Source organism: Haplochromis burtoni, unplaced genomic scaffold (assembly GCF_018398535.1).
Source record: "Haplochromis burtoni strain Fernald_Lab_line unplaced genomic scaffold, NCSU_Asbu1 Contig_220, whole genome shotgun sequence".
Taxonomy (NCBI): Eukaryota; Metazoa; Chordata; class Actinopteri; order Cichliformes; family Cichlidae; genus Haplochromis; species Haplochromis burtoni.
This window is the reverse complement of record NW_024582581.1, coordinates 638,477-661,054: the sequence shown is the minus strand read 5'-3', so window position 1 is coordinate 661,054 and position 22,578 is coordinate 638,477. Positions and strand designations below refer to the sequence as shown.

General features: G+C 40.8%; 2 protein-coding genes across 2 annotated transcripts; both read right to left on the bottom strand.

Annotated features, from left to right (window-relative positions):
• Positions 1-735: 735 nt before the first annotated feature.
• sh3glb1a (SH3-domain GRB2-like endophilin B1a) lies at positions 736-10,336 on the bottom strand. Its single transcript, XM_005936535.3, has 9 exons — positions 10,117-10,336; positions 9,552-9,693; positions 8,798-8,926; positions 7,291-7,424; positions 6,819-6,911; positions 4,126-4,215; positions 3,055-3,155; positions 2,304-2,538; positions 736-1,933 (listed from the first exon to the last, which is right to left on the bottom strand). The coding sequence occupies exons 1-9, from the start codon at positions 10,177-10,179 to the stop codon at positions 1,826-1,828; spliced, it is 1,095 nt and encodes a 364-aa protein (XP_005936597.1). The 5' UTR covers positions 10,180-10,336; the 3' UTR covers positions 736-1,825.
• A 1,981-nt stretch (positions 10,337-12,317) lies between these two features.
• LOC102312028 (crystallin J1C) lies at positions 12,318-19,798 on the bottom strand. The gene is made up of 10 exons (XM_005936534.2): positions 19,679-19,798; positions 19,088-19,154; positions 18,458-18,637; positions 17,676-17,774; positions 17,052-17,144; positions 16,817-16,973; positions 16,624-16,739; positions 14,302-14,379; positions 13,263-13,402; positions 12,318-12,671 (listed from the first exon to the last, which is right to left on the bottom strand). Exons 2-10 carry the CDS (start codon positions 19,152-19,154, stop codon positions 12,573-12,575), a joined length of 1,029 nt encoding a protein of 342 aa, XP_005936596.2. The 5' UTR covers positions 19,679-19,798; the 3' UTR covers positions 12,318-12,572.
• Between the last annotated feature and the right edge of the window lie 2,780 nt (positions 19,799-22,578).

The window sequence follows — 22,578 nt, the reverse complement described above, 5'->3', positions numbered from 1 at the left end:
TTCTTGATTATCTGGCTAACAGAAGCTAGAGACAACTTTACAGGCTCATTTAATGAAATTACTGTGACATGTTAAGGTCAAAAAGGCAAAAACTACAACACAGATTAATGTACACAGACCAAGAGGATTTAGCTAACCTGTTAAATCATCTTCAGATAAAGATATTATGTCCAGCTGGGTCAGTTATTATCTGGGGATTTGTAGGATTTGTGGTCCACAGCTGCTAGCGCTGCAGCATGAGGCTCTTCAGGGAGATGTGGAAGTCACCGGAGAATAGGTCAGGAGAGAGCCCAAACACCGGGGTAAAGATAGGCTACTTTAATTTGAAAATATAGCATACTGAGAATCAGTGGGGTCAGTTTTACATTAACAAAATCTCTGCAGTGATCGAAGCAGCTGGCTCTAAAGTATAGTGGACATTATGAATTTATTTTAGTCCTCGGGTTCAACCTCTCCTCCCAGTTGTGGCCCAGTAACTGCCTTGTAAATACTGTTGCGGTAGCACGTGTTCAAACCAAAGAACGCTTTTGAAATAAGTCTTCCGATGTCTGAATTTTTACTTCAACAAAAATCTGTTTAGTATGTTCTTCTGCACATAAAAGAAGGAAGCAGTTGCTACAAATGCATCATCCAGCTGATTCGAGACTGTGTGTGTTCCCTGCTTGTCCTGCCCTCTGGTGGTTCCATCAGTGAACATGAACACTCGAGAGTGAGGGGAGCAAATTTACACGCATCCAGTCTCTAAACACTTTATTTTATGCATCTTATTGGGGGTTTTTCTTCTTTTTACAACTGTGTCATCTTATCAGTTACACGCACAAAACAAAAAAGCAGCCGAGGGATAGCATACTGAAATCTCCTAGAATGTAACAAAATATTTTGGAGAAATTGTCTACATAATAGTTTGAAATGCATGTTTATGGGAAACTGATGAGGGATGTTAGTAATGGAAAAAAGGTAGATTAAATGTTAAATTAAATGTTTTCTTTCAGGCCTTTAAATAAAAATCAAAAAAATCAAACACCAAGCTGACCAAAATCACCAATGTGTCAAACGCAGTCGCTGTTTGTGGATGATAAATATTCGACCTAAATTGTGCATGAGCCGAGTACAAATATCAGGATTGAACACTTGTAGAGGAGGCTTATCTGACAGCCTCAATACTGCTGGTTTAGCTGCAAAAAGGCACTGACTGTGAGAGGGCACATGTTGTCTCGAGGCTCCGTGTGAGTAAAGCTGACTGACAACACTGTTACAAACAATTCATATTCAGGCTAAACCACAACAGCTGCTACTGCATCACAAGATCATTTATAAAATAAGACTTTAAGAAGATCAGCATCACTTCAAACTGAAGTGCTTTTTTTTTCTTCTTCACCAAATTAAAAGTCTTCTCTGTATCACTACTTACACACAAGAACAAAAATGCAAGGGAAAAACATGACGGTCACCATCTGAGATATATATATGCTGTAAACAAAGTTTGTTTTTCCAAAGTTACAGTTTGGGAGATGTTCTGGCACATGTTTCAGGTCGTATGGCATCAAAGAGAAAAAAAGGCAAGGAAGCAGGTTTTACAAATGTATGGCATACACATGAGAGGATGGGTCAGTTTGCTTTCCCTTCTCTCCATTTTATTCATCCCAATTCATGTCTGCAACAAGTGGCACGCCTCCTTCCTGCAAATAAAACTCATTCTAAACGGCTGAATGGAGGAGAAAGTGACGCCTGCCCCTGCATATAAATATGAGATCACAGCTGGTTACTGAGGGCTGGACAGATAGAGGGGCAGAGCGAGAGAGAGCGAGAGAGAGGACTGTGGGTCTCAGTTAAGCAGCTCCAGGTAGGTGATTGGCACTTTGCCTTTCTGGCTGCCTCGCTCGCCCATGAGCCAGTCTGAATCCATGCCTGGGACGCTGCTGACTACAATCACCTGGAAGCACAAATGCAAAACTGCATTAAATGATCACATCTGTTTTTCTATTACAGGCACTCTCTGAGATGCACATTTGTTATAGATAGTGTTATTTTCAGGCGGCTCAGGCTGCAACGTTAGCTCACAATTGCAGCGTCAGACTGTGGTTTTTTCTGAATGTAAAATAAGGTAAACTTGCTTCATGGTTACTCAACCGCAAGGAAGAGGAGTGGCCTATGTTCTGCTGAATAGAGGTTATGATAGAGGAACTGCTACAGGACCATGCGGTTAAAGACACGTGAAGAAAATGACTAAAATAGGCTTCTCAATCTTCTGGATTCTTGCATGAAGTTAAACTGAGAAGGAACAGTGAATATTTCATCCTCACCTCATCAGCCAGCAGGGAAAGCTCACTGCTGTTGCCAGCATCGTAGTCATAAAGGACCCGGGCTTTCCGGCTGCCGTTGGAGCTGCGCAATTCACTGAATCCACCTGAAGCCGAGGAGCTGCTGCGGCCTGCAGACACACTGGGCAGGGAGGCGGACATTGGTATGGTGGGCACCGAGATGCTGGCCCCGCCCGACACTGACGATTGGTTGTTGTTAGAGAACGATGTGGGGAAACTGGAGGGAGGAGGAGACGATAAGCAACTGTGGACTGCTGGGGAACCCCAGAAGCACAATGAGTGTTTGAGTTCAAGTTCAGTGTTATCTCTCTCTCAATTAAATTTGTCAGCATTACTCTTTCATTTTTTTACAGTTCAAAAGGGAGGAAATTTTTTGCAACCCCTCCTCAGACTTGCTAACTTAGATATTAACAAACACAAATGACAAAAACATCGTTAAAACACTTTTGTTTGACGAGTCAGGCTCTAAAAGTGAATAACATCAAAATGATGAGTAGAATGACTCATCTTCTTTACAGTCAGAGTACATTAAAACTATTATGAGTAATAACAAAACACAGGTTCCGTTTGAAAAATACTGATGAGGATTGCTTGTGCACTTTTCACAGATGCTCCAGTCGTGTGGTTCAGAACAGCTACGTATCATCGCTGATATCAAAAACCTCATGTTTTCTAACAGCAGAGTAAGATATATTCTTGATATAAGGAATGAAACGTAGCAGTAGTATTTCACCTGCCAAGCTGCTTTTGGAGATCCACCATGTAATGGTAACACTGTGCGTAGTAAGTAGTCTCGGCCTCCACAAAGTCATTCAAGCAGCGTAGGTGGTGTGCCTAGAGGTGAGACGGCATTAGTGAAACATCAATAAGAGGAAAACAAGAGTGCAGTCCTCCCAGTGTTAAATAATGTTTTATTTACTTGGTTTCATTTTTCAGACAGGCAGCAGCACAGAAAGCAGCACTATAACACAGTAACAGTGTTAGCTGGGCTACATATTAGGGCCGTACGCCACACGTCGACTAATCGTTGCCATTCTTACTAGTAGGTACCACATGTACTAGTCGTGTAATCTAATTGTTAACATTTTAACTGAAGCCCAATGCTGGTAAATTGTTGTGTCTTCCACAAGATGGAGCTGCAGCCTCCACATGTTGTAGGAAAAAAAAACCCACCATAAATATTTGTTAAGCGTATTATTGTTAGTTATTTTGAACGCAAATAAATGAGATCATGATACAAGCGGTGGAAATGAGCTTCCTCCGAAAGGTGGCTGGCCTCTGCCTTAGAGATAAGCTGAGGAACTCAGTCATTTGGGAGGGGCTCAGAGTACAGTTGCTGCTCCTCTACATTGAAAGGAGCCAGTTGAGGTGGTTTCCTCCTGGGGTAGAACCAGGACACGCTGCAGAAAATACATCTCTCAGCTGGCCTGGGAACGCCTCTGTGTTCCCCCCAGATAAGCTGGAGGAGATGGCTGTAGAGAGCGAGGTCTGGGCTTCATATCATGTTTAATAATATCAGTTTTTTCCAAGGGTTTTTCTTCTTCTTCATCGTCTGTGTGAAATGTTCACAATGTGCAACGTTCCTTATGCACAGTGTGAGGTGCCACACAGTGTACCGGCACTGAAACTAGGATTCATTACTGAAGAATGTGGTTAATGGTTTCAAATGGATTTGTTTAAACAGACATTGTACATGTAAGGATCCTGAAACCTAACTTGATATCTGAGTGTTTGTAGACTAACTAGTCAGTCAGTTTAATTAAGAACTAAGAAATCAGTCACCAGGAACATCCTTACTACATACATGGGTGCTGCTGACGCCTTCTAACAGCAGTCTGGTGATTTCTGCCTGCCGGTCGAACTCGCTCTGGGTCATCTTGAGTTCCTGCTCTGCCTGTGAATGAAGAAAGGAAACTATCATTTACAGAAAAACCTCATTTCAAAACTTTCAAGGCTGTGGATGACAAAGATGACACAGATAAGGAAAAGCGTAGGCGAGGCTAAAGGAAATATGATTTAAAGATGAGAGAGAAAAAAAAAAAGATGGGTTTAGTTGGCAGAGTGTGGATCTGTGCTTTTCACAATATACGACTTTAATGGAATGAGTCAGATGTCTTTAAAAAAAGGAAAAATAACACGATTTGCAGTATGGATAAACAGGGACAAAGACACAGCTGAACATGACGTTTCCTTTTCCGTATACTGAGCAAGCCAATTCAATATGAGGTCTGCTGGGATGGCTAAGAGGTCCGATAAACATGTGGACAATGGCCTCGCTGTCCTGCGCGCGCCACAGCCTACTTCACAGGCTGAGGGAGAGCTGTGGAGGATGGAAGCTTCTGCAGTGTTTGGTCCCTGTCAGGTTTGTCTGCAAGGATTTCATTTCCATGAGGTATCACAGCTTGTGTGATGGAGGAGATGGAGAAATCGACAGCAGCTGTTGACACTACTACCAGGAGGCTTGGTCTGTGCGTGTGTGTTCAGTTCAAAGATGGCTCCAACATTCCACTCACCTCTGTCACTTCCTCTGCTCACATCTGCTGCTTTGCGTTTTAAAAACAGTGACACAGTAGTTAGAGCTCCAGCTGCTGCACAGCCACAGCCAACACAAAACAAGCGTACACACTGCGTTTGTGCGAAAGTGCAACAGTGGCATGCTCTGTCAAAACCGCACCGTGATCATGTAGCACATCAACTGTTTCTCCTCAGACGCCCGCTGATCTGTGTGCTACCCTCCTTATGTCACACCATGATCAGCCGAAGATTAGAGAAACGACTATTTACGTCTCACATGTTTAGTTTACAGTGTTCTCACTCATGAGTGAACATGTTTACTCAGATGATGTGGATACAAAAAGCTGTTTTTTGGGGTTTAACACACAATTAAAGCAACAGTACTCACTAGACTGTGCTGTTTGAAAATGCTACATTAAAACACATTAAATATCCTACAAGAGATAATAGAACAGACGATCATAAGGAGGAGGAAGTTATGCTCACTCTGTTTCAGTGAGATTGTTTCTTCCCAAGGGAAACTGTGAGCAAAAGATACGAATGTTTTCTGGAAACACTGAAGACTGGGACTGCTGGGATACTGTCATCTACGGCTCTTACATGATACTGTACTGCTTCTGTTCAGTATTTGTACAGCAACACCGACTCAGACACATCTAACCTATTTCCTTACTGACAATCTGAATGCTTTAGATGTAAGCTGAAAATAATTCAAGCCTAAGATGATAAAAAAAAACTGAGGTCATTAGTGAGACCATCTTCAGACCGTCTTAGCTGTGAGAGTCATATCCCCTTAAACAAAATCAAAGCACATAAATACCCATTAACATTACAGAAAACTCTTTTTGCTTGTAGACAAAAACAGTTGAGCACTACACATTATGCACGTAGATTAAAAATGAATACATACCATTATATTTAGCACTTAATAACTTAAATGTTTAAACAACTTTCTGAGCTCAGTTTGAGTGGGAGAGCAGAGAACAATAGGGGCAGCTTTGAATTTGTAGTAATACACACATTACAAGACATTACAGCCAAATATGCACTCCTCATATATGGTTTAATGTTATATTGTTAATTGGCAATTATGTGACAACAGTGGAGAAGAACACAACAGTTTCTACTAAGAGCGAATATGTAATAAAATATTTTTAAACACGTCACCACTCATATTTCATTCATTGGACAGTTTATTAGGTTCAACCACTCATTAACACAAGCCTAAATCAGCCAATCACATAGCTGATGGCTTACAGCCTTGCTGGAGTTCAAACAGAGCATTAAAATGAGCATTAAAACTATTCAGTGACCTTTTTTAACATGGCTCAGGATAACGTACCATATCTCACACAGAGTTATCAGATGTCAATCCAAACTAGCATCCTTGGGATGTTGTGGATTTGCATTATAGACCAAAATCTCTGAAGATTGTTTCCAGCTCCTTGTTTTATGCTTGCCAGGAAGAATTAAGGAGGTTATGATGGCAGAAGAAGGTCCAACCTAATACTAACGATGTGTACCTAATCAATTGGCCAGTGAGCTTACATATTAAACAAGGCTTTTACGTGCAAACTGTGGCACACCATGTGGTACAAGGACAAATACATGCTCCTCACACCCACACACACCTACACCCACACACCTGGCCACCAGAATAAGGACATGCTTTGTTGCCACACTTGGTTTAATCAAGAGTTTCAACAGTCTGTCTGAAGAACATGAACACAAAGCATGAGATTAAATTAAGAAAAGGGAACTCTAAAACTTCCCATGGTGGCTCATGTGACTCTTTGCATGTCACAAGAAATAAAATGGTCAGCCTTGTGTTGTGTAACATAGTGTGTCAGGCAGTACTTGTGTGACTTCAGACAGAGTGATAGATTTTCTTCCCCAGCGAAGACGTTAGCCAGTGAATGTACTAAAAGCAGAATTCACTAAGCTTATCTATCAGTGTGTGCGTGTGTGTGTGTGTGTCCTCACCGCAGCTCTTGCATCAGCCATCCTGGCTTTCTTTAGTCTGGTTTTGGCTGCATCCAGATCCAGGCGTTTAACCTGCAGCAGCTTCCTCTCTTTCTGGACACAAATCACAACACAAAAGTCTCACAGATAAACGACACATGGACACAGCACAGTGTAAACAAGGCTTCTACTTCATTCATCAGGTGTTTACTTTAGATTATAACACGCTTATAAGGGCTTGTTTTCTATAATCACAGTGTGAGTTTGCACACACCTGACAGTCTGAACACTAGACTCTAAACTGAAGTGAGCATAAAGTACAGACTTCAACAGGATCTTTCACTACTTTGTAAAATAATGGCTATAATCATTAAAGCTATACTCGTTGACCCTCTGCAGCCGTCACTGTTGTGAATGAGATCCAGATTTAAAGGTCAAAGTCGGGGAAAAAGCGAAAGTGATTCAGGACAGGTAGCCTGCGGTTCCAACTCACCAGAATAGTTTTGAAGTCACCCTCTAAAAAGTTTCTGAACGGTGTCAGGAAGTTGATGGCGGCACTCTGGATGAACTCCCGTTCTGCCCCACCAATCTGCTTCTCCGTCTCTCCACATTTTATCAGAGCGTTTCCTACAATGGTCAGCAGCAAAAGGAAAGTTTAGTGCCAGCAGAAAACCTGGGAGGGAGAATGGTGATATTGTTTCAGCTTGACACTGATAAAGGGCATAGCTGGGACTGAAATTAGCAGAAGATGGTTCTCAAATCATCAAAATGTTCTTTAAAGCAAACAAACCAGAGTTTAACTCTGTTTTACAAGTCTTCATGAGACAGAATACTGGAATACCAAACAAGCTGATGATGTTTTGAGAAATATTTAGAGATTTTTAAGATTAGGCTTAAAAATCTTTCCTTCTGATAAAGCTTATAGTTAGGGCTGGACCAGGTGACTGGATCCTTAGTGATGCTGCAACAGACCTAGGCTACTGGGAGCGACCCATGATGCACTGCATTTCCTCTTTGTTCACACCACCCTGCATGTAACCAGTAGTTATTATTAATCTCTGGCTCTCTTCCACAGTGTGTCTTTTGTCCTGTCTCCCTCCCCTCCCTGCTAACTGCCTCCCCCGAGCCTGGTTCTGTGGGATGTTTCTTCCTGTTAAAAGGGTGTTTTTCCTTCCCACTGTCAATCGTGCATTTATATTCTATTAACAACTGAACATCTAGAGCGACCGTAATTTCTTTTAGTCTTTTGTCCATTGTGTAATGTCAGGAGGCTTGTTAATGATCAAACAGCTACTCTGACCTGAGTTTCTATAAGGCCTCTTTTAGTTGCCTTTGTAGGGTTTAAACTAATTTTTTGTTAAAGATTCAAATCAGCAAAATAAAGACCACAAAGTTTCAGCTCAGCTGGTGTTCCCAGTAGGACTGGGGTTATCTCAGGTTGATTGCTCCGAATGTGCAAATTCTCATTAAACTCACAACAACATTACTTTAAGAAGGACAAAAAAAAAATCTCCATCAATAGTAGCTAATTATTTCTGGAAAAGGAACAGACTACCTGGGAAAACTGGGGCATGATTTAGGTTTTTCTGCCAGATTTGCTGTTTAATGTATGAAGCTTTGTGAGTGAACAAATCAAAGCCAGAGTAGCTTTGGTCTATCGGCTTTCTAACGGCAGATGCATCCAGCCACAGCTGAGACAGGCCTATTAGCATTATTATTAGCATTATTCAGATATCATGAGCCTATGTGCAAGTGCAGAGTACCTGGCTCAAAGTCTTTTCCCATTTTAATACAAAAAAGAAAGTGAAAATCATTAAATATGGTGCAAATATTAGGTTTTTATGCGTATTTATAATTCATGCAGTCTAACTGGGCTAGCCGCTCTGTAGCTGATTTATTTAATCTGGAGGTAATGTGCAGACTTTCTTTCCCTGAGCAAAGACAGACTTCTTGAACGACTACAGCCCCAGTACTTGTTAGTGTTTCACCGTGGCACTCACCATAGGCAGTTCCAGGACCAAATTCATTCCCTGATTCAATCATGGACTGTCCCAGCAGCTCATGATTGTTCATACGTGTGGGGACCTTCTTCTCCAGTTTCTCATAAACAAATTCTTCTAGCCGGACATCTGCAGAGCGCAAGGAGAAAACTCAATTACAAAGTCACAGGACTACAGTGAGCGAGCCAAATGCAGGGAGTGACTTTAGTATGCTTCAGACAGCCCGACTTAAAGACCCACACTGAAAGCTTTCATTGTGACAGCTATGACAAACTACAAGCCAGCGTCTCTCGGAAACCGCTGTAATTTGTTTCATGTTACTACATCACGTGAAAGATTATCTGTGCTGTGTTTAACGTGAACACAGTAAAATCCCGTTTACCATGTCTATGACGGTTGCACAAGACTGCAACCGCCAGATGGTCGGTCTGTGTTTGTTGTGCCTATGCTGGTGTTCGGCTGCAGAGATGCGACATCATGGTGTGAAGTGAGGAGGATGCACAGCTGAGTTTACAGACTTCACAGGCACCCTACATACCCGTGGAAGTCAAACACCCTCTCTGAGAAGTAAAGCTTTTAATGTGAGCCTTAGTGGGAGCGACAAATCTTTCATCTTTATTGAGCTGCTCTTCAGGGAATTCCTGATTCCTGAATATCAGGTTGCAGGTCTATAAGAACATTGTGTGGGTGGGTGCCGTGTGCTGCTTAGAGATGTCAGTGTCAGTCCTTCGAAAGTCAAAAAGAGTGATCTTACTGGGGTTGGGCTGTAGTAAGACTTCTGTCTGCTTCATAATCTTTTCTGTCCATTGCTTGGTGCTCTCAGCTCTGATCAAAAGTTTCTCCAAATGGGCATCCAATTCTGTCTTTTCAGCCTGACCAAGCTTCTCTTCTGTAAACTGAAAAATTAAAAAATATGCGTTTACATTGCGCATGCGAGTTGTAGCTTTCACAGATGTATTCAAAGATACACACAAGATGACTGAGAGTAAAGAGCTAAGCAACGTTATTAAGCTCGGAAAATAAAGGTTAGCGCTATCTGCCAGCTGCTGTTGATAGCTTCATGTGACGGTGTTGAGGCCTTCAATGATAGTTAAGTTGAACAAATAGCTTAGTGTTAACACAACCTGGGTGACGCACGTGCTTTTTTAAATACATCCTACAATGCAAATTATAGAAATTAAGTTACAATTAGGTGTAACTGCGAAGCTACAAAGTAACAATCACGGTAACGTTAGCTCTTTAGCAAGGAAGCTAAGGCTACCTCACAGTGGCTAACATTGGCTAGCAACAATTCCTATGAACTAAATGAGTGGACTTACTTGTACCGCTCGGCTCAGAAAAGTACCGGCGTCTGCGGCTAGCCGTTTTACATTAAAATCCATGGCACAGCAGCGAAAATAAACACTTAATGTTAACAACTGGCTTGTCTCGCCCTCAAAGAGCCATCACTATACAAAATGTCATTGAAGCAACTTTTTTTTGGTCCAAGTTCCACCCAGCTGTTGAGCCAGGCAAAGATAGTATAGTGACAAGATTGTTCCCTTCCATCCATCCAGCCATTCGCTTCCGCTTATCCTTTTCAGGGTCGCGGGGGGCGCTGGAGCCTATCCCAGCTGTCATAGGGCGAGAGGCGGGGTACACCCTGGACAGGTCGCCAGTCTGTCGCAGGGCCCTTCTCTAACTTGTCAGTGGATATTGCCAATGCGCATAATAATATACGACGATGGGTGGGGACTTTGAAAATGCAGTTTAGATGTTATGAAAAGAAACGAAAGTGTTATCGTGATACGATGCGAGGGACAGCACTTGTCTGAAATTATATGCAACTGCTGAAGCAAGTGATTTTTCTTCTAACAGCCAAACAGTACCCTGAATATTCAAAGGTCGCTGTATGACCAAAGGAATACAGTAGCGAGTAGGAGATTTCTCTCTTGCTTTACAAGTAATCTTTGGATGCATTCACGTCACACGGAAACATTAGCCGCCATTGTATTTATTTTGATTTTGTACTTCTTAAAAAAAGCGAATTTTAAATTTTTGGTCTTTTTTTTAAATTCTGCTTTTTAATTTAATTGAGCCCGATTTCCTTTTATTTTATTTACTTATTCTAATTTTCTCCTGCAACACAGGAATGTCCCAGCCTTTGGGAAAAAGAAACTATTTTTTATCTTCTAAACTATAACAACTTTTTCATTTTATACTTCTCACTCATTCTGTAAACATTTCAATATAAGCTAGACATGGGGTGGGGGGGGGGAATCCAGTTTTAACGAGGGCAAGTTTTTATCAGGGTGCTAACAGTAAAAAAACAAAAAAAAAATTATTTCTTTTTTAAGTCACGTTAAGTTTCTTTTTTAAGGCCTTTGCCATTTACTTTCTCATGTGCCTTTCGTAACTGTGTGAAACTATTCTGTGAATCTTTCGTTATTATACCATAAATACAAATACAAAAGATTGTTGTTAATAATAATAATAATAATAATAATAATAATAATAATAATTATTATTATTATTATTATTATTATTATTATTTAAGGATACATTATTTCTATGTTTGACATCAACAGGAGGAGGTGGTGTTGGTTGGGTTTGTGGAGGCTCATTTGCCTCCTATAAATTAATTTGCAATTCCACTGAAAGTAAAGTGCACATTAGTGCACACACAGAACTGTTAAGTACACTTTTTCCATAAAATCTGCTGACACATGTGCTGTACCCCATCAGTAACACAATATCTTTTGCAAACATCAGCCCTTTCTCCAAAAACATCTTAACAAAAGCAGAATTTGGAATAACAAAAACACTCTTCAGGTCTGGATGTGATTATGCCAAAGTGAGCCTGTTACCTGCTGTGTGGGAGGAAGTCAGACAGAGGGAGACATCAAATGACTTCCCCTTGCAGGCTACCAACGCACAGTCAGCCTCAACCTTTCCACTCACCAAAGCCTTGGCTCTGAGATTTCTTCATCCAAACATTAGTGCAGTCAGTGTTTAGGAAACATAGCTTAAATTCACACATAGCTCCCTTTATTTCTTTGCTAAGATAACAAACAGTACCAGTTTAAATACATTGACTGACTGCGTTAACCAGTCAATCTCTGCATGTAAAACTTTGACTGGAAAAGCAACCCAGAGTCTCCAACGGCAGCCTTTTTTCTTAACTAAACCCACCCCATGTCAAAGATATCAAGGATTTGGCACTGCCTTATGTTTGGCTAACTTTCAGAAGTGTTGGGGCGGGTGCATTAAACATGTGAATATTAATGTCAGCACTTTCAGGAAGGCAGAACAGCTCCTGTGAGAGAGAAATAAGTGGCAGTCTCTGCGTGTTCCAGTAGTAAGTAAAGTGTATCTGCTCTTTCACTTCACAATAACAGAAAGTTCTCAAAGGAGTAAGAAGACAGAAACCCACTTAATGGTTCAGCAAAACTACTCTCTCTCATCAGACATGCTTCCTGAGATTAGGAAATCCCTACTTTCCACTCCGCAGGAAAGCAAACAGCAGACAAATACAAACGTCTCAGTAACACAAGTTTTTATTTGAGAATAGGTTATACAACGTTATTATTTTATTTTATTTTTTTTACATGATGCAGCTTCGACCGAGCAAATAGATTCGAGTTTCATTCAGCGCAAGACTTTAGAATGCAACTGTCATGGATGGCTGTGCCAAAGTACATCTGCAAATTGAGAAAGTCTCTTAAAATGCAATTATCCACAAATTCTACATAGATGACGAATTTATGGGGGCAAAAAAATTAAAACTGAACTATGATTACTGAATCTTTTTGAGCACTTTTTCAGCTAGCTCCAACAGCAGAGGGTATCTGAGCGTCCTCTTCCTCCAAGACTCTGGGATTCCCCGGAGGCCGGTCTGAAAGCACATCGAGATGACAGCTGAAAGTATCAAGCAAGCACAAAGCTCTCCGAATATCTGAGCTCACTGTGAAACTCATCAAAGGAGCTCCAGGAGTGCACAGAACAACATGCAAAAAAGGATGGATTTTCACGTCTCTTGCAGAGTAGATACATTTGGACTGGATTGTGCTTGATGGCAATAAACAAGTAGAATATTTTCTCCCATTAGTGCTGTATACCTCACATCTGTGCTGGAAGCTTGTGGCTATTCTGACGCTGGTGATATCCCACCTACAGCTGTGCAAATATTGGTATTGATGCAATGTCGTCTGGCTGACGAGCTCGCAGTTGAATGTCTTCACATTCTGGTGGTGTCACAGCTGTATGAGGTGCCGTTAATGTCTTTTCCCGATTCTGACTTTGCTGATTTTGTTTGTACAAAAGTAGCAACAGTATCCACTTACTCCATGTTGCCTTATCTTTTCAATGAGCAACATGTAAAAAGTGTCAGTGTTGAATGTAAACACTTTTTTTCTAGTCATACACTAATTTGGATAAGTGACCCATGGCTCTTTTTACATATCCAACAACCATGTTCCTACAGTACCTGTGCCCCAAAACAGGCTCCAATGAAGGAGGCTCGACTGGCGGTGCATCCCCCGCAGCGCATGGTGTCTCTGACTGCTTCGTCCAGCTGGTTGAGTGTCAGGACTCCATGAAGCGCTCCCTGGAACGCACCGGGCAAAGCTGGAAACAGATCCAGTATGAATGGCACATGGTTGTAATATCCACGTTACTGGGCTCTTTAATGTTTTTACTCTTCCTTATGCTGTAATTCAGTTCAAATTAGTTTCATTTATATAGTGCCAATTCCCATCAGCCAGTCAACACAAGATGCTTTATATTGTAAAGTAAAGACAATATAACAATGCAATATCAGATAGAACCCCATTGGACGACCCCCTGTGCGCAAGCACTTGGCAACAGTGGGAAGGAAAAACTATGTTTTAACAGAATGAAACCTCTGGTAGAACCAGAAGGGAGGGAAAAGAGAGCAGAGAGAGAGACAGGACAAAAGGCACAGTATGGAAGAAAGAGACAGAGTTTGATAATAGTTAAGTACAGCAGTGGTATAAAAGCACACAGGAAGTGAAGAAGAAAAGCTCGGTGCATCGTGGGAAGCCTCCAGCAGCGTAACTAAGGGAGGGTTTAACTGTAAAAGCTCTATCACAAAAGTAGAGACAGAGTTTGTTTCCTGACTCCAAACTGGGAGCTGGTTCCAAAGAGAAAGGCTCTGAAAGCTGAAGGTTCTCCCTCCCAGTCTACTTTTAAATACCCTAGGAACCACAAGTTAGCCTGCAGTCTGAGAGTGAAGTGCCCTGTTAGCATATTAAGATACTATGAGGTCTTTAGCGGCTTTACAGTATACTTAAAATGTACATTATATTAATGGTGTGAACTGGCAAGCAGAACTTTCCACGTGTACATTAAGTATCTGAACCCTTTTAGCCCTGTAAAACCTGAGACACTCAACTCAGCGGGAACGGGAGAATGAAAAGCCAGGAGGAGGGAGACCATTAGTCAGGAGATCAAAGACTGGAGCGCTACACTGACAGGAAGGGTCCTGCTGCTGCCTGCTAGCTTACCTCATGTGTTTGTGAACACGGCAGGTATGAGCTGTTGGGATGTCTTGGTGAGGTTGTCCTTCACCTGGCTGATATGAGCTTGAGTGGAGACACGGGAACAGAGATGAGATTTTTGTTTGTTATTGTTTTTCTTGTAACAAATTACTTTTGACTCTGAAATACAAACTGACAATTTTAAATGTAACCGTGTCCTGGTATGCAATATCTTCAAGTCTTAAACGAAAAGTTGATTTCTGTCGCCATGCTTATTTAAAGGACATAATGGAGAAGTAATGCAAAGAGAACCACCAATATGCAGCTTTTTTGTAACAAAACCTACGATAGTGCCTTACATGGACTGTATGTACAGGTATGCAATGTACAGGCTTCAGTCAGCTGTGACCTTGGACTTGTTCATGGCTACAGATCACACCACATAACAGCGTGCTGCCTCCTTCCTGACCATGTCTATACTGTCCTACCAAATCATATCTATAAAAGATAAATGCAGCTTATGTCAAGATAGTGGTGGACTGTGACTAATGCTACAATTAATCACTGCACTTAAGTGCAAACTTGAGGTTTGATTTAATGCAGTTTTATCACTCTTTTCATGCCATTTCTGCCCAGTGCAAGCTGGATATCTCCAAATGCGGTGATTATGAATGTTTGTGATAAACTGAATCATTTGGTGCTTTTTCATGGGTTTGGAAACTTAAGTTAAACAAAATATTTCATAACCCTCTTGGATTAGCTGCAAAATGCGATAAAGCTGAAGCAAGACTTTTTATTTTTTGAGCTCATGGAAGCTGACTTTATAGGAATGTGGTTCTCACAGTTAAAGCAGTTAAAACATCTGTAAACATAAATAAAGCAGTCAAATACAACACAACCATGAATGCAGCATACTTTAAATTCACATGCTAATAATGTTTTCTACTTTTTCCTGTTAAGTTTGTGAATGCAATTATTGTAAAGTATGATTAAAGTGAGGCATAAGCACTTTTGCTGTAGTAAAGGATTTAAAGACAGTCCATCCTGTGTGTTAATATTAGTAGTTAAGACAGATGCACCAGTTAGCATAAACTAACAGATGCACCAGTTAGCATAAACTAACAGATGCACCAGTTAGCATAAACTAACAGATGCACCAGTAAGCTTAAGCTAACTGGTACATATGGACAAAAAGCTTAATATCTTTATCCTTTTTCTAGCTTCTGAGTTAAAGCTAGCTTGACATTTTGTGATTTTCTATGAGTAAATATGCTACTACCTTTTCATTTTATTGTGAAATGTTAACCGTCAAATAGAAAAGTGATGCCACTCAAACATTTGTTGATTGAATCTAAAGCTATGAAGCTAGAAACTGCTAACCTTGGTTTAACATAAAGGCTTAAAGGGAAACTTTAGACAGTATCAAAGATGGACTTAGCTTTCTAGTCAGAAAAATGAAGCCAATGCATTCTATGTAAAGGCCACCAGATGGCGATATGCTTTGTTGGCAAAAACGTCCTATAGAAATCTATGGGAAATTGATTTGTGTCTCGTTCTCTGTGAACACTTTTTGGATGATTTCCCTGGCTCAGTCACTCAATTTAAGCTATGCTAAGTAAAAATTGAACAAATCTAAGTTATACTTTGTTTTGAAATATGGTATGAAACTACACACTAGTTGGCTAAGAATTTAGTCATTAGCCAATGTTTACAGTCAAAATTTATAGCCAGATCATCCTCTCACTGTTACATTCCTTTTTTTCCCTTTTGTGCAACAAAGATGAAACACTTATCTCGAGGCTTCAAAGCAGGACTTGGAAACTAATGGCTGATTTTGCTGTAGCTCTTTTATACTGTCTCTGTCCAAGGGTTAAAAACATCGGCTAATCAGCAGCTCTATAGCTCATTAGTTGTTTGTTTAAACTGCTCACTCTTGGGCTATTTATAAGATTTAGTGAGAGTTGAGCTAGCCATTTCCCTCATATGCCAAACCAAAGCAGGCTAATCAAACTTTGGTTCTAGCTTTATATTTATATCCGTCTGTTTTCACGGCTGCTTCTCCTGTTCAAGAGTAACCTGCGGCCTATCACAGCTGTCACTGGACAAGAGCCTATCACATGGTTAACAAGGACAGTCATTCAGAGCTAAGGCCATTTAGACTCACGAGTCAACCAGAAACACTCATACAGGTACTGGGAGAACATGCTAAAATCCACCCAGAAAGGTTCACCCAGAACATTCTTGTTTTTTATAGTGATCCTTCTATTTAAGAGTAGCATCAATCTTCTCCTGTATTCTTCTTGCATTATTCCTTTAAATTCCATATTGAATGAGTCTTCAAACCCTTACCAATGACAGCCTTGTCCAGCTCTTGAGGATTCGGTCTATCGGGGTCATTCAGCTGAGCCAGAACTGCATCCAGAGCGTTGGGATCTGGACCATTCACAATGAAATGCTCCAAAAACCTAATGTTGCACAAACAAAGTCAGACAGATGGATAGAGGCTTGCAATTCCCTAGCCTGCCATGACGTATCCACTTACCTCGCTGCAGCCAGTGTGACAGCCACACACATGTCATTATTCTGGGTCACGCGAATGGCTTTTTCCACTTTCTCCAGCATCTCAGGTCGCCCGGCGTACATAGCCACCACAGGAGCGATTTTAGTGACACCGTCTATCTGACAGTCCACGTCACAGCCTCAAAGACAAAACACATGAAGATTACAACCTTGCAAATCAGGGCATGGAAAAGTCTTTGTGCAGTTGTGATATTTACCAGTTTCTTCTTTGCCAGCATCGACATTTCTGATGAAAGCCTTCAGGCTCGCATTCCTCCATGGGCCATCGATGGGGAGAATTGCCTTAGGGCCTATCAAATGCAACAAACAGCTGCTTTATGAGGGAGGGAAGAATTGGTAGATATACAGCAGGAAGAAGAGGAAAAGAAACATTCCCTTGGATGTCCTGATGGAGCTGTTTAAGTTTCTGCAGGTGGAGCTCTGTTCTCTGTTCAGTCATGATGGCTATCGCTGATGACACAGCTCTTCTTAATACTATTCCAAGAAGACATAAAACCATCTGTAGTTCATTGTACCCAAAGTGCCCCGTGGTGCTGTGGCAATTTACTGCACAACAATATTTATACGACACCCTGACAGCAGAAAAAACAGCCAATATTCAAAGCGCTGGACAAAAACAAACTAAAGAAGAAAAAAGGAAGTCTGACTGTGGAACATTTTCATGGAAAGGGAATGCCCCCATCAGCAGGAGGAAAAACAGCACGCACAGAGTTATCATGCAGAAACACAGGCTCCCACAAAGTTAATCACCACCTGTTAAGCTGGTGATTAACTCATGGAAATTGCAAAATTGATAGATGGCAGCCACACAAGCACAGTACCTCCTTTCTTTCTGTATGGATCATTCAGGGGCAGATCGTAGACCGTTCCCGGTCCAAAGAACTCATGAAAGCGCTTGATCAAGTCTTCCACATTAACGCCTGTCGAAACGGGGCAACACTCTGCGTCAGTGTAAGTAGTTCTCACAGGCTGCACGTTAAAAGGTCATGGTTTAACAATGTTATAATCTAATAATATAAATGTTGGGTAACACTTTATAACACAGCTGATGACTGAGGGCACAATTCCCCAATAATTAAAAGGAATTTAAATGTATTTGCAATTATGTTACCTATAAATACTTAAAGGTAGGCACACTAGACAAGGAGGGTAACAAAGACATAATTACACTGTGAGGAAAACCTAAGTAGTATGTAAGTCATTTTTGTTTAAGTAGTAGTACATGACTTTTGGGTTTTTACAAGAAAGGGGGCAGAAATATATTATTTAAGTAATCTTAAATGTTGCATAATTTCCTCGTAATTTTGCAGAAAAACAATATTTCCCCATATGACATCATAAGTATGCTAAATTTTCGTATTATGGTTTACCTCGTCTAAATTGCAGGTGTTTTACAGGAAAGGAGACTTTCAAGTTATGCAGAACTTAAAATTACCCATACACTATATAAAATTATTTATGATCACTTAAAAGTATTTGCACACTACCTAAATTTACTTACAGTAAAAACATGATTTGTTACCATCTTATTCTAAATTCTAAATTAAACACGCTGGCAGGTGTATGACACACAGTTGCCGCCTGTCCGAGCGACTTTCACTACCTCCACACCGACTCAGCGACTCCAGCAGGACGTATGCCTGGTCTCCATAGCAGGTCTGCTCGCCCGTCGTCCTGCGGTAGAACGGATTCGCTGACTGAGGCCGAAACTCTGGACAGGGCTCCAGATCACGGAGCACTTCTTTCAGTTTGTCCAGGTCGTAGATCCAGTGCATGGGCTGGGCTGTATGTGTGTGGAACATTCAATAATGGATATATTATTTCCCAGAGTTATTGAAAATACAGACATCCTAATGCATTACAATAACAAGCATGTTTTAACAATGGCAAACGGCAGTATGTGGTGTTTGGTTGCTATGCAGAAACTCTGGTTCCATAACATCATGGGTGAAGATGACATCCAGGCACCACCCCTGTGCTTTATCAGTCAATACAGATGTTGCTTAATTGTACTGATATGAAATGTCATAACACCAAACAAGGGAGAAAATGTGACGTATAAAGGCTTCTCAGTTTTACTCTAAGAAATAAACATGAATTCAACATGAACCCTGTGAAAGTATCAGGCCTATGAATTATTAGGATTCGGGGGACTAAAAGAGAAAGATCTGCAATATGTAAAACTCTGTTGCTAATTAACTCACTCCCGGTATCTGCACTCGGTTTATCTTACCTGCTGCATCTGCCACTGCTGCCCCGATAATGGCCCCAATGGCTCTATCTGCAACACTCGAGGACATCTGCTTTCATTACAGCCAAACAGCAGTATAAACAGGAAATGCTGCATTCTTATATAAAATGGTTATTCTTATGATAATAAAGCATAAGCCATAAAAAGCGACTCTTGTCTGAAATGTCTGTAATTTTCATTAAAGAAACAGGAATGTTTCTCTGTGACGTTGGAAATGCTTTTATGTTGCCAGCAACTAAAATGCTTTGACATGTTTAATTTTAATTCCCTGCTTTCGGTGGGTAATGCTGCTATTGAAAATCCAGATGCACAAATAGATCTTTTATAATGGGATCAAACTTGCCTTCATGGACTTAAATGCCACCTATTTTGACAAGAAAAAGACGTTACCATGTAAACTTACACAACACAGCTTTGACTATATGTGATTATGTAACATCTGGTGAAAAGATTAGAGGTATTCATGTCTATTCCAGACTTTATATCTATAGGGAGAGCATGCATTTACTGTATATGGTGCATCATAAAGTATAACTTCTGTTAATAACAAGAAAATGTTTTATTGGTTCCTACCTTACGTCCAGTCTTCTCCCTTTGCCATACCGCTTTAAGTGCTCTTGTGTCACTGACAGTTTAGGATAAGGGGAGGGCAATGATAAGCACACGGCAACTCAAGAAAAATGGAGGCCAACTGGACGTTGAAATGCAAAGAAAAGTATAAACGGAATACACGGGGAGGCTGATGATAATGTCATCAGTTCTAATGACATTATCAAATGAGATGAGAGTCTAAGATAGCCATTTAATAAGATTGCTGTAAAACATCCAGCCATTATAGATAGACAGACTGATTTCTCACAGAACCACACGAATGTGGGGTTTATGGTACATATAGTGAGAATCACTAAACTACAAATATCTCCAGCAAGCCATCCAGTTACTTCACACAATTAAAAACTAGACAACCTTGAATAATTTGGGTTCATCTCATGAGTCCATGGTCATTTTGTATTTAAGGAGAAGTGAGAGTACACTTTCAGAGGAAGGAAACACACATTTCACATTCTGCAGACCTAACACTGGGGGTCACACCCTTCATCGTCTCAGTCTGGTTCTTTTATCACGCATAGAGTTTCCTCATTTGACTGCATGTGTTTAAACTCAAAACTGTTTGAATAACCTCTTTTTTTTCTTTTTGGTTAACTTGCACTTAATAAACTCTACTCCAATACCGCCTGGCAAATTGCTCCCTGCAGAAAATAGCCCTCATAGACTCTCTTTGTCACTTTGATTTGGTATGCTCTTTTTCTATGTATCTTCCACTCCATTGCCTCCATTCTGACACTTTCCCAGCTGATCCTCTCCGCTGCACTGCTGCAGTAAAGCCTGGCCGGTCTCCATTTATCCCAGACCTCTCATGGGTATCCCAGGGCATTGATTTCTCTTCTGGCCTCCTAAAACAGCAAAATAGAGTGCTAAGGGTAAGGTCAGACAATCAATACCAGTTACAGTTGCCGCCGTTGTTACGGTCGCCTTCAGTGTTACCTCTGGGTTATACAACCCCAATTCCAAAAGAGCTGGGACGCTGTGTAAAATGTAATCGCAATAGAACAGAGAAACCATATGAAATGTCTCAGAGAACTTGGGATGGGGCCATGTTTACCACTGTGTAGCGTCCCCTCTTCTTTTTTTAAAAGCAGTCCGTGAGCATCTGGGAACTGAGGAGACCAGCTGCTGGATATTTTGGATATTAGTGTTCTTGTTCTTGCTGCTCCGTAGTCCTGGGTCTTCTTTGTTATAGTTTTTCATTTCATGATGTGCCAGATGTTTTTAGTTGCTCCGGACTGCAGACAGGCCAGTTCAGCAACGGGACTCTTCTACTACAAAGGTTTTCAATTCAACTCAGTTTTATTTATATATATTATATATCATCAAATATTTTCATGAAATTGTGAAATATCTCATTTTCACCATTACAACACAACATCTGTGTAATAGTGGGAGCTTATAAGATTTGGAAATCATTGAAGTAAGTTTTAAATGTACCTTTTATACAGTGAATGAAATGAGGAATTGCATATAGTAAAACATTCACTCAGATAAGAGGCTTCAAACAAGGGCGGTTTAATGAACACATGTAAGAATTCATGTAAATATATTGAGCCACAGATAGATCAGTATTCAGAAGGCAAATGGAGAGCATTCGCTTTCTCTGTCAGGGAGCTAGCACACCTTTCACAGAGGGGATGCAAGAGCTGCACATAACAGATCACATGCTGTCACTAGATCAAGTGACACAGTGAGAGGGCTGAAGCGCCATAATTTACAGGCGGACAAGATGATATTGATAGAGTGTGAACAACGCTGCAACGCCCGCATGCTCGGGGGACTGCTAAAGCTTGGGTGCTCTGATCATCTGGCAAGACAGTGGGGAGTGGAGGAGATGCCACTCAGTTAGCAGATGTCAATATTAGCTAAGTGTCAATGTGTAAGGGGTGTGAATGCTGACAGCACGGAGTAACACATACAGGATGGCTAAAACAGGAGTAGTTAATTTAGTTTTGGGTCTCTTTTCTGTGTCATAAAGTAGCATAAGAGTGAATACAAATGTACCTCAGGCACCACTTCGAGTTAAACAGGTACAGGTGGTTAATGTGGTGACAGGGCCACTTCCATATCCACAGGTCAAAAGGAGAAATATTATGTAAACCATGCTGTGTGAAACATTAGATTCTTGTATGAGAGTGAAAAAGAACATTTTTACAGGATTCTGTGCAGTCCTGTAAAAAACTACCAGTACCTTTAGCCTCAATAACTGGTTTCTGTTTGACTTTATCAGTCTGTTGTGTCAGTGTGGCCCAATCTTCCTTTTAACAGTGCTTCAGGTCTTTGAGGTTTGTAGGAATTCATTCATGCACAGCTCTCCTAAGGTCCTGCTACAGTCGGATTGAAGTCTGGACATTGACAGAACCATTGCAACTTCTTGATTCTTTTCTTGTTCTAGCGTTGATGCTGCACTTCAGATCTTTGTCCTGTTGGATGACCCAATTTCAATATAACCAATATAAACATATTTTTCTTGTCATTTTTCTCTGGTTGACTGCATCTAAACAGCTGTATTACTTTAAATTATATAAGGGTCTTTGATAGTTTTACAGCAGTAAGATAATCCAAATCATCGTGGTTATTTGTAGAAAAAGCTCAGCTAGTAAAACATTTTAAACACCCAATGAAGCAGGAGGAAAAACCAAGTTGATCTCTGGTGAAGAGGAGTCTTCTTATAATATCCTTTTTGTTCCTGAGATTTATTCAGCTCAGTCTTTTATCTTCTTTTTCTGCCATATTTTTGGTTTTGCTTCTCCTCAGTAGCTCAGTGAACCTTACAGCTCGTTGACTTGATTGTTGACTTTAATTATGTGCTGTGACAAGACAAGAAAATTAAAAAAAATCCTGGCACTGAGATCACATCTGCC

What these genes read in the sequence shown, in the direction of transcription:
- sh3glb1a (XM_005936535.3), bottom strand. Translation starts at nt 10,179, where the DNA reads ATGGATTTTAATGTAAAACGGCTAGCCGCAGACGCCGGTACTTTTCTG. An exon ending in TGGTCCTGGAACTGCCTATG is followed by an intron (nt 7,425 to 8,797) that starts GTGAGTGCCACG and finishes TGACCATTGTAG; the next exon opens with GAAACGCTCTGATAAAATGT. An exon ending in TTTCCCTGCTGGCTGATGAG is followed by an intron (nt 1,934 to 2,303) that starts GTGAGGATGAAA and finishes TTGTGCTTCCAG; the next exon opens with GTGATTGTAGTCAGCAGCGT.